General features: G+C 37.7%; 1 protein-coding gene across 5 annotated transcripts in view; it reads right to left on the bottom strand.

Moving 5' to 3' along the window:
- Positions 1-12832, bottom strand: part of LOC118771829 (protein shisa-6) — an 83752-nt gene that overhangs the window by 15415 nt on the left and 55505 nt on the right. For 3 of the 5 annotated variants that reach the window (XM_036519958.1, XM_036520042.1, XM_036520129.1), the window contains exon 5: positions 2209-2247. The exons of the other annotated variants lie outside the window; for them this stretch is intronic. In XM_036519958.1, coding sequence (XP_036375851.1) covers positions 2209-2247 — 39 coding nt within the window. The remainder of the gene's footprint in view (positions 1-2208; positions 2248-12832) is intronic. 5 annotated transcript variants of the gene reach the window in all.

Genomic DNA, 12832 nt, shown 5'->3' with positions numbered 1-12832 from the left:
TGATTCCCAGTGAAATTAAGATAATCTATAGTTTTAAAATTATGAAAGATTATGTAAAATATAAAAAAATTCATTCCCCTACAAAGATACAATTTGTACAAAACCCCTCTCTATGCCTGCTTAATGATGACTCTTCTCTTGGGCTAACATTGACTCAAAAGGAGAAAATATTTACCTGTTTTACCTCTGCTAAAAAAACAATTCTGAGATTATGGATTATGCCTGGCCTTCCAATGCAGAGGTACTGGATTCTGACTCTTCAAGAGATAGTCAATTTGGAATACAGCACTGCAAAATTTAACAGAACTAAAGTTTAAACTGTACAGGCATGGAAACTGCCTGTACAGGATTTTTTGCCAATATGTTTTTAACTAAGAAATGATCTGTATATTAGGTATCATAACGTGCTGGATTTCTGTTAATGTGCTGCCCTTTATTTTATTTTATTTTATTTATTTATGTATTTTTGTTTCCTTTTTCTTTCCGCATGCTGTTCATATAAGCATACTTGTTGATGTTTCCTTAATAAAAATGAATAAAAAAATTTAAAATAAATAAATAAAATAATTTTTGATCACAAAAAAAAATTCCTTCCCCCCATAGAGGTCTGAGTGGGTTTTGCCCTCCCTGCATAGAATTTGTGACAGACTCTGATTGATTGACATATTGATTCAGGACAACTGGGTAGCAATCAGCATCAAGGCTCTGCTTAAGAAACAAATGGGACACAAATCACTCTAACTATAAGAAACTGTCATTTAGACACAGGGACTTAAATTTGTGGAGGTTTATAATGGTGTCTGCCCTACATTGACCAATGTACACTGATGGACTGCGCTGACTTTCACAGGGGTCACCACATCTCTCAGCTGGCTCATTGAGCACTGCTATGGTGTATGACCCATACTCCTCTACCAGCCTGATCTTGTGTTAACAATGAATGGAAGGCTTTCAATTTGAAATGCAGTCCTTTACAGCCTGAAGGCAGCCTGCTCTTGTTAAAGGACAAACAATTCCCCAAACGTAGCACAGCACACTGAGACAATGATTTCTGTATCCATGAACTTAAGCTGGAACAGGGAAAACACCAACCAATTACTGCTGTAAATGGTGAATATAGGTCGCATCTGTAAATCGAATATGCAGTGCACTTCTGTGACAGCAAAAAATGTAAAGTATTCATGTAGTACCATCATTATTCTTGTAGAATGAAGTTTTGAAAGAGACTAAAATGGTATTATCTTGTCGACTCCTGCTCTGACTGCAGCACCTTTACAAAAAGGCTATCTAGTGATTGTCAAGAATAAAAACAGTGAGTATTTATATTGAGCGCAACAAGCTGTATTGAACACAACCCAGATCACATCAAAATAGGATTTTTCAATACCAGACATGTTTTAGAATGTGTCACACGTTTAAGTTGTAGGATTGCCAAGTTAAAGCAACGTGATCATGGACATTATGGTAGAGTTCAACCTATGATCTTTGGATATAAATCCTAGAGAGTGTGTTTCTTTTATGCAAACAAAACTCCACTCAAAATAAATTCTGGTTATATAACAATTATACCATCCCATCACACAAGTAGGTAACTACGGTGACAAATATCAATGAATGTGGAACATTCCTATGTGGAAAGCACTGATATTTTCATTATAAAACCAAAGAACAGTAGTATCTTCCCTAGTTCACTCACTTAGTTCATTGGAGATACAGTAAAAAATGGCATCTCTAATCCTCATTAGTGACACATTAATAAACTTTAATCCCAAAGCACTTCACATACCAGGCTTCCTTTGGTGAGCTGTAGCTACAGGATCCTTCCTTGTGAGGAGCTTCACTGCATTGCTAGCAAAGATAAGCACAGATTTATCTGATGTCTTCTTTAATTAACAAGAAGTAACATCATTCAAAGCTGCCTTTATCCTTGCCTTAGCAGCTATCTTCTTGACTGGTGGTGCCAAAAACTGACCAGTGTGAGGAAAAAAGCTGTTGGAGAAGGTGAATTCAGCAGAACAGGAAAACTAGGCTCCTATGTCCAGGCAGTGAAAAAAAAATCCTGCATTTACTCATCTTTACATTCAAGACCAACAGTACACAGAGACTTTTTCTGAGTCACATGATTAGGACTGCACATCCACCACAAACACAGACACGTTCCAGAGGCCTGGGGAAAAACACTCAACCACATGGAATATGCATTCCTACCATGATGACTGTGCGCCCGCCCTGGCCACTGATGGGTTCCTAGAAAACAGAATCAAGCAAAATGGGTAGATGGGAGTGCAGGTTGTGTTACCAAGACAAATACATAGACAAATACTTATAAATGGGATGTTGTTGAGCTGGACCAACTGTTGTTAGTGAACCAACCTGTCATTTTCAAGTGTTTTTGTACATTTTATTGCATTAAGAATGCATACATGTTCCCCTGCTATTTCAGCATATTTACCCAAAATACACCACAGGAGATCATAGCCTAATGTTAGCTATGAAACAAAAGGGAACAATGTCAGCAAACTCATACTTAACAAGGTATGTATGCATTTTCCACTATTAGCTGCAATTCATGTGCCCCTTAAATGAATGCTTAAACATTGATATTTTCCCTAGGGATGTAGTACCTGTGTATTTGTTACATGGATTTATGTGATCAGTATAAACAGTAGGTAGAGATTTCAAGAAGGACTGAAGCTGTTCTAAAGGCAAAGGGTGGCTAAACTGATTATTAGTTAATAGGCTAATAAATATTCATTTGTTTGGTATTTATTTTGTCTCCCAAAGCCTTCATGTTAATAAATTCACTGAAGCAGGTGCTAGACATACAGCAAAACAAGCACTTATAGATGCCTTAAAAATAAATCAGACAAGTAGCATTTATCCATCTTTCATTTGTGAAAACTACTCAGACATAGTTTACTTTCAGCATAGGTTTTTCAAACTATTTAAGATGCTAGGAAAAGTTCCTGACATTATTCCTCAGGCAGGCATCATCTTCAAAGACGACATATTTGCTAGAAAGGCTTTGGGTTTAGTTGTAAAGCAATAACTTGAAAAAAGGTCTGCATTGTATTCTTGTTGCTTTACTTTAAATGAAATATGTGTCTGATCCCTTAACCCCTTACATGGTCATATCAATGTAAGGCAGTTGGTAAAGTACTCCAATTCTATAGCTGTACAATTTATGAAAAGTACATGCCCACATATGTCCTGTATTAGTAATACTTTATTACATTGTTAGTCCACTGTAACATACTGTTAAAATCAACTACACTAATTACATTTTCTTTGCAGTATACAGCGCAAGGTGGAGCTTTCATCTTAGGTCCATCAAAAAAGGCACAGTCAATTTGTCCCACTTTTTATATTATTGCATAATGAAAACTGATTAGTTAGACATATAGTCTTATGACTAAGCAAAAAGAAAAAGGGTAAGCTAATGTAATGGCAGGGCTCTTGATATCTAATGGGCTGAATTAAACCAAACTTTTCTGATGGTCAGTATACACTCTCCCCTGACATATAAGCAAGCATTACATGTCAAACAACGGCAAACTAAATGCAATGGCATTTGACAAAACAAGCCTCTCAAAAAATACTCGGACCCCTCCCCTCAGATATGTTCTGTCTTGGGTGGGTGTAATGGCAGACCTTTTCAAGAATAATATTTGATGAACAACCCATGCAGCCTAAACTGCTGCAAGCTTTCCTTGTCAGCACAGGGAAATATGGAAGTCTTTCCTCAAGACAGTACAACAGATTACACTGGATAGAATACAGTGGGCTATGGGCTACTGTAAAGCCTATTTTATAAATCTCATTGAGTGCCTTAAGCATAGCTTTTGGCAACCAAAGAACATTCCACAGAATGATTTTAACAAGGTTATGAAGTTAACAGAAGATGTAATGCTGAAAAATAACATTGAAAACTGTAGATGAAGACCCCTCACACAAGATACTTGCCAGCTAGATTGCGCGAATCCATTGCTGCATCAAAATTGAGCAAGTCATCTAATGTGAGCAGCAATTCTGACTTTTGACATTTGCAGAATTACATCTTTGATAGTCAAGTAACAAATAACATCTGAATCAGTTGAATCAGCTTCTGTTATTCTCACAGATGATAAAAGAAACATTGTGCCAACAGTGCATCGCTATGTCATGGTCACTGACGGTAGCGCATTTTATGTGTTGTGTATCAAAAAACATAAGAAGTATTTTGCAAATGTTGGCATTTCTGGCCAACGCAGCTATTGTATTTTTATTTGCTCTGATGTGGGACTTCTGAGTTGTTGCTAGGCTAATCTCTCCCATACACTTGTGAAGGGCCAATGTGTGTGTTTTTTTTTTTTTTTTTTTTTTCCCTGGCTACGCCACTGGTGCACATGAACAAAGCAGTCACAGTTTGTTCCTGTAGATAATGAACAGATAGAATTCACTTACTCAGGTCAGAATTCTTCATAGACAAAGGAAATACCAGCTGTTTGATGGATTTATGCATTTACCTAACTAGCAAGCCATCTTGTTAATTAATCTATGTACCACATATACATAACAGTCATGGTGCTGTTTCGTTAGATATATTTTCTACTGTATTCACAGACAGATCATACATATCCTCATGTTTGGGTTAACAGAGCTAATAGCCTACAAAAATGACTGTGAAGTTAGCATTATATGATTATATCAAAAATCTTTTTTCTGGTCTCACAGTCATCCAAAGGCCAGAAAACTTTTACTGGAATAACACATTTGAAACCACTTCAAACCTTATTTTTGAGTGCTAAGTGTGTTAGAAACATTAAAGTCAAGGGATTTAATGATAATGCAATCTTACTGTAAAGATGTAAAAAAAAATAAATACATAAACTTCCACAAAGTATGACTGAATTCAACCCTTCACCACTTAGGGTTTGGAACAGTAGAACTCTGTGTTTAAACATGCATAATGAATTGCAGTGTCGTTTTCCAATATAAATTATATCCTTGGGTGTTTTGTACATCTCACAACAGCTATACAGTTGAAAGTCAAAATAAATAGGTATAGTGTCAGGCAAATGAAGATTCTCTCAGATTCAGCGTTTAGTTGAGGAATCTGTATTCATTAAATAAAAATACTCAAATGTAAAAGAAGTCAAGTATGTGCAAGTGCAAGTATGTCAAGTATAATCATAATACAAATAATTTAATAATCATCATAATACAATCATGGAACCTTTGCCAAGTGCAGAATTAAACACGGTCATAAGTGGGAACACGTGAACACATGAAAAGAAATCCCATCAATCTATTAGGTCATTAATTCAGGAAACTTGCCACCTTGAGAAATTAAGGAGCAAAAAAGTGCCTACTCAGAGATTGTAAAGAGCAAGTCAAAGTGAGGCAAAGTGCAGATCATTAAGAGAAATGTGTGGAGAGGGTACATGATCAGAGGAGGCGCGGACGAGACGGTGGAGATGAAAGGCACCGCTGGAGAGGGCTGCGCTTCATGCCATTACCGCAGGGCTCAGAAGGTGGTGCACCTTGATCCGTCACCATTGATTATGTATCAGCGTTTCATACAGCCTCCTCGCGGTGCAAAATAAAAGGTGCGCCACGGACCCGTGTTATTCAGCCAACGGCAAAGCGGAGCCGAAGCCTCCCCTCTGCGGACCCGACCTCACGATTCGGTCACAGGAGAGCGTTCTGTTGCCAGCAGCAGTCGGGATAAAATAGATATGATTTCTCTGCAGTGGAGTTCAATGATGAGATGACTAGCAAAGGTTTCCAGGTATAAAGGAGCTGAAGTAGAACAACAAATGAAAGAATTGACAGCTTGCAAACTATGATTTATCAAATGTTCTACAGCTACAGTATGTTCTTCACTTGGCTACATAAATTTAGTTCAAGGGGACCCTTCACCAAGGGAAACTAGCATTTTATGTTGCTTTTATATCTGTTAAGTATTTAAGACATGTTTTATATGTTCCAAATCAACCCTACTATCTCCCAAAACAGAACCACATCTTCCTGCTGTATATGTATATAGCTGTACTATACATTTTTTGTTTTTTCCTTGGATAACAGATTTGTATAACAGTTTCTCATACATGAGTATGAAAATAAATTTTAGAGCATATTCATGTGTTTGTTTAGAGTGCCATAAAACCTGCAAAAGTGTTGTAACAGAGTGTAGAAATATACTGTGGAGCTCGTCATTGTCATTTATTTGCACTGTTTGAAGAAAAATGCAAGATATGTGTGAATTTATTCTGAAAATGTTGAGTTTTCTTCAAGAAGATTAAAAATATCTTTTGATGAAGATTGGTACAAATCTTGCCAGATGTTTTTACAAAGCCAACAGAATATGCATTAGAGCAGATATAGTCTTTTCTTACTGTAATAAAAGGTTTCTAATACATCCTTGCCAATATTATGAACCTTACAAGTTAACTGCATCATTTAAATTCAAAGCCCTATGTTGTTCCCGTGCCAGAGTTAGACTGAGATCGCATGTTGGACCACTGCACATGGATGGCCAATTCCCAATCAGTTCCTAAAATCACGATGTGAGACTGTTTAAGATGATAGTGAGATCCAGTATTATCCATTCAGTTCTGATACCTATATCTCAAAGTGTTCGTTGTACAGTGAAAATGTACATTCCCTGGAAGCAGTGTGTCATATTCTAACTAGTAAGGCAGCCATCTGCTGTGATGATAGAAAACAGAATCAAAACAAAAAAGAATATAATTACGCTTCAAAAAACAAATAAAGAACATTTGTATAATGTGTACTTCCAGCTCCCCAATTATTTCATAATTAAAGTGGATCAGTTGGCACAGTTTAAGCAAGCAGATAACAGGAAAATTACACACACCACATATAAAATATCATTTCAAGCAAAGTGATGAATTGTAGGACACTTAAAGGATCTATATCATAAAATTTTATATATTGATTTTATGTCCTGCTCTTAGCAGTTTAGTATCTGTGTGTATTCAACACAACAAAAGTAGGTATATTATATTAATTTCAACACTTAGATTTTCAACATTTCAAACCTGTCATGAAATATTATGGAAGTGGTACAGGCTGTATTTTTAAATCTTAAATCCATTGTAAGTTGATATAGATACACAAGATGTGCCAAGACATGCCATGCTTTAAATGTATTTTGTAAAGTTCACAGCTTAACTGTTCTGAGTCTGTGAACAGATGCACATGGATACAACTGTTTGGGAGGCATATTCTGAGTGAAACTGCTGACTGTGGAGAGGACTTAACGCACACAATAAGGGACTGATTTTGGCCTGAGATAAGTACACCTAAACCTCGCTTCATTGGAGAGCTGTGCACCTGTTAATACTCACCCCATTCAGACATGGGCCACTTAAGGTCCTATGTGGGAGATGAGTGTTTGGGGTGGAGTTTGCACCAAATGAGGACATGTTGTTTGAAATAAGAGTGTGTATATTTTTCAAGAGATGCATGACACAGACTTAACACTTACGTCTGTTTTCTCTCTGCAACCCTTCCAGGACAAGGTCAAATAAGTTATGCATTGCATTGGCCATTGTGTGTAACAACATTGTTGCCAATTAGAAAGGCAAAGTCCAGTCAATATAAACATAGAAAACCAGTTTCTATCTGGCATGCATTTAATTTTATGTTCAAATAAATTCAAGCAATAACCCTGCATAATTCGTAATAAAATGCTGGATGTTTACTGTCTTTAAACTCGGCATGATATTATCTGTCCTCTGAACCATCGAAGCATAGACCTGAAAGTCTGAATCCACCTCTAAAGACAAATCATCATAAATGGAAATGTCTGATAGAATGTGAAATTGCTTCAAATATTATTATTTATTACTGTTATTTCTATTAGCAAATCTAGTTGGAACATTGTTCCACGTGGAACATTGAAATTCCTCAGAATACTGCAGCTATTGCTGCATAAATGGATGGTAAGGTATATTTTTGTCTTCATTCTACTCTTCAGTCTTCAGTATGCAAAAAGGTTAATTAAATTTTCTTATGCTCTTTTACTGTACTGAGCGTTCCACAGTAGATGTATGTGCAGTTTGGCTATTGGTTCTGTCTCATTGAAAGATTAGGCTGGCATGCCCACAGTAGCTAACTACTGTTTTCTGTGCTGCTAGCCTGATGTTATCCTCACATACTGTACCAGTGTAACACACTGGGGACAACAGCTTATAGCTCTATCTCAAGTTGTACAGTACACATTTACAAGTTGAGAGTTGATATGTTTGCTTCACAATATCACCACATTCATTCATAGCTGAAAGAAATTCACTTGAGCATTCTCTTGTCAGCAATCTTTGGTCATACAAACAATTTTGCCATACATAAATTCATTGTATATCCATAAGCTAAAGTCAAAAAAGCTTTGCCCGATGCGTCCTGACAGTTACAGTGAGAAAACAATGTATTTTTATGACCTTCCATTTTTTTTGACCAGAATGTGACTATATTCGCCATTGATGAGCATAGTAAATTATTAGTAAAGTGATACATGGTAGACAAATTCAAAGCTAATTTGTCATACAAGGGAACACAGATATAAATTTCTAATTTGTAACTGACAATGGCACACACTGCCATCTCTCCAGTTGCGTAATATTGGTGTTATATAATCTTGATGACCTCTACAGCACATATGCAATACTGTTAGGGGAAGACAATGTCATGAAATACAAGACCCTTTCTGAGGGCTGGACTCATCAAATGACAGTGTCTCCCTCTATCACACACATTTGCATCATCTGTTTTCTGCATAGGCACAAGCTGATTTTGGTATGTAAGGCTATGTCCCATGGAGCTGACAAATCAGAGCTAATCAGAAATCTTTTGACAAGGTTATGTTCATTGTGGTTTAAAATATTTAACCTACATTTTTAAAAATGAAATTTGTTCTCCCTGGTACTTCGGGATGATGAAGAGCAAGAAATGTCATCAATGTCAAGCAATCTTGTAATTACTCAGCGCAGCTCTTAACAGAACCATTGAGGGAGAAAGCATCATTTTACAGACATTTCAGGGAGTGAATAATGACTTTGCTGCGCTCTCTCCATTTGTCTTCTCTCCTTTCACTCCTCACCTCTGGTGCCTTCTAAATAATCCCTCCAGAGTTATTTAGAACAGCATGATGCTTGAGCTGCATTTTCAAGCTTCCATTCTCTACACTTCCTGTTAATCACTGTGATCAAATATGTGTCCTGGACAACCACAGGAGTTTTACTGGAAAGTTGTCTCTGCTGTTAGCCTGACGTCATCCTCAGATACCAGCGTAAATAATACACTTGTGACAACAGCTTACAGAAAATGACACCACTAAGGAAGATGCATTAGGAGTGGGAACTTGCATTCAATAATGCATTTCTAAGAATAGGACTAAAAGGACAGTGATACCAGAGAGTCTGATGAAGAAGGGAGAACTGACAAAGGAGTGTGTGTGTGTGTGTGTGCGGGGGGGTGGGCACATTTGGTAGCTGAGACAAATAAAGAAACCAATCCTATAAGCTCCACAGGAGAAAATATTGTTGAGGTCATGCAATTTCAGATGTTGCTTATATTTTTACTAAAACATGTGAAGGGAGATGTAAAACACAGAATATTCACAATTCTATTCTATTTGCATTTCTCATCCAGTGTATTAAAGCAGATGCAAACCTCGCTGTGTTATGACAGAACAGAAATATACCTTTTTTCAATGTGCTAAAACACCAACAATATACAAGGCTTACTGCAGTCCACATTGGACGACATGAGTTATAATAGAGTGCCACTGCAATAGTTAATACATCACGCACATACACATTTAGAAAGAAGGTCTGATAATAAATCCGATAAGTAAGGACAAATGGAGGCATACATTGAGTACAATATATAGCAGCAGTGCAGACAAAAAAACACCACACCTGATTCCACAGAAGCTGCTTACAAGAGGAATGATGCTGTGCGAACACAGGGGCTCTAACTCTTCTGGGGTTACTAGCTGACTTGGCACAATCAGCAAAACATTGCAGTGCAATGGCACTGAAGCAAAGATCAGTAATCTTAACCTATGCAGTGTCCCGGTGAAGACTTCCAGTGTAAATGCGGCATTATGCATTCGGAGCACACCCTCTCTGTGTATTCTGCTGGAACCTGGCGTGCCTGTCCGCTGCTGCCTGGCTGTGTGCTGGGGAATAAGCATCAGCAGTCCACTGGATTCCAGACGGAGAGAACAGCCCACAGCGTGCACAGAGCTGGAGGAGCCATGGGCGCTATTGATTAGTTGCCTCTGCCAGTGTCTGTGTCGTAATGATGTGTGCTATTCTAAGTATCCAGAATAAACACTTACTGCGATAAGCACTCCAGTGCAGCAATGCTCACATTAATTAAACATCCTGCAGGGTGGCATGCGTTGAAAGGGCCTTTTGTTTGGAAGTGCTGTGGCTCACTTTCATTAGCATACTAACAAATTAATTGGCATCCTATTTGTCTTCTCAATGTACCTGTGGCAGCAGGCTCTATGTTCTCTGCTTGCTGCTTGTTTGACATCCCAAAGTGAGTATTCTGTTGCTGTTTCTCTGTGGTCTCTGCTTGCACAGCCTTAACGGCAACATAATTATAACTGTACAGACATATCAGATTATAATCATTATAGAATTACTCAAACAACCATGCTGAAACGGATCCTAATACATAAACATAAGCACATTCCTGTCCAGGTGGCTATGAATGGGAGCTTAACAACACCCATACTGAATTCCCAAACATTGGAAGAAAACCAATGGACTATGGTACAGTAGACTGTGTGGAGTCTCACATTGTAGTGACCTCTGATCCCAGTACAGGCTGCTCAGCTGTGTAATGGGAGCTGCTCCACAGAGTGCTCTGCAGTGTAAGGTCACCACATTTAGATTGCCTGTTGCTTTCGAGAGCATCCCTGCTTGCACCTGGGGAATAAACCAAAAACCATGTCATGACACCTTGCTGCATCAATCATCCATCAGCCAGATGCCTCAAAAAATCTGTCAGCATGTCAAAATGATACTGCTTAAATGGAGATTATATTACTTTGCTTTTAGTTTCCCATATGCTGTATATAATCAGTACACTGAGTTTTCAAAAACACCAGTAGTGTGAAATGGTGGAATACTGAAAAACAGTAACACTTTACTGCTGTGTACTTGTGAGAGACTATGTGACAACTGAGTCCAGGTGATTTGTTAAAACCGATCATTTCAGCTACTGTGTCCTTTTGTTGTGGACACATATTGTAACAATTCTGGTCTTCACAAAATATCCTGATCTAAGACCAGTGTATTCTGTGGTAGCACTTCTTATAAATTTAGATGCTTCATTTTTCTAATAATTTCACTGACCTGATAATTACTACTATTGTTGCATAGACCTTTAGCTAAAAAAAAGATAGAGACTCCTCACACTGCGTCTCTCTCTCTGTGGACTCTCATTAGCTACAGAAGTCTTTGCATTAACCTGCAGTGGTTTTACCATGCCCCTTTAAAGTAATTGCACTGTCTTATTATTTTGGTTCCTGAGAAAATCTGCCTTAGTGTTTAATCAAGGAAAAACTTTTTTTTTTCCACTGCGTGCAGCTGCATGAGAACAGCAATCAGACGGAGGAGAGAATGGGAGAAGGAAGGTAAACGTCATTTCAGTGCTGATAGTTTCTGCTGCACAATCAAAGTGAAAAATTCCGTCTTAATTTCATGAATCATAGCTTGTCTACCGCAGACAAGCACATTATTAAAAAATACTGCTGCAGGAGACAGGGGCAAATGGAAAAAATACAGATGATAAAAAGGGCATAAACAGTGGTTCCACACATGGCATTCCAGGCTTTGGGTTCACGCTGAGTCTCCACACTCCAGCTACATTTCTGTGGCAATAATGATAAGGAAATACTCAGTGCATAAAACTATTGGGAGGGTGTTTGGTGGTCCAGAGACATTTATCAAGCCTGAGATTTAAGTGTATCCCTTCAAAACAGCTGTTTTCACAAAAGAACCTCATGTTCTGCATTGAAGCACAAACAACAGAACTGCAACAATGACTTTTACAGAAACAGCATGACATCTCAATTGTTGCCTTAACTCAGATTTGTGTAAGCCTTCTAATTTCAAATTCTACCACTTCTAGCGACTGACATCAAAAGCTGACACAAGGATTTTTATCTTCACTTTCCAGAATCAAAACACAAACAAACTGTCAGCTTCCACACTTGCGAATATTTGTAGGTGTTAATACGGAATTGGAATTATGCAAAACAAACAATCTGAGGGGTTTTTAAGCAGCACCTATTAAGGACAAATTATTAGTTATACCAGGCATTTGAAAGGCATAAGATTAAATGTCCTTCAGTTTCGCAACACACTTGTTGTGAACTTGTAGATGTGCAATCTGAATACTGCTAATAAGCAGATTTTCAGTGCTCGTTTGACCTGTTATACATTAACTTCATGTTCAGCTCATGAATAAAAGGTGCTTTCTGAGTTTGCTTTATTATTTGTCCCTTTTGTCTTTTCATCATGGTGATGGCAACAGAATAATGATAATAACAGCCAAAGCACTGTTCCCTACACTTCCGTCCAGCAGTTTTTTTTTTTTTTAATCAGACATTTGATGAAATGAAGGTGGATATCCATGCAGAGAATAATTGGGTACAAAATGCAATCCAGCTACAATTAAATTACCATTTGGCTTGGGCAAACACTAAAGATATAAGCATGCAGTGCAATGCCTTCAGAGCAATGGGTTCATGAATAAGAATTAATTCCCACAAAAGACGGGACATTGAATTAAATCTGGACTTATTCGT

The sequence above is a fragment of the Megalops cyprinoides genome, chromosome 1, assembly GCF_013368585.1.
Source record: "Megalops cyprinoides isolate fMegCyp1 chromosome 1, fMegCyp1.pri, whole genome shotgun sequence".
In the NCBI taxonomy this organism is placed as follows: Eukaryota; Metazoa; Chordata; class Actinopteri; order Elopiformes; family Megalopidae; genus Megalops; species Megalops cyprinoides.
Note: the sequence above shows the minus strand (reverse complement) of the source record. Positions and strands in the feature narration are given on the sequence as shown.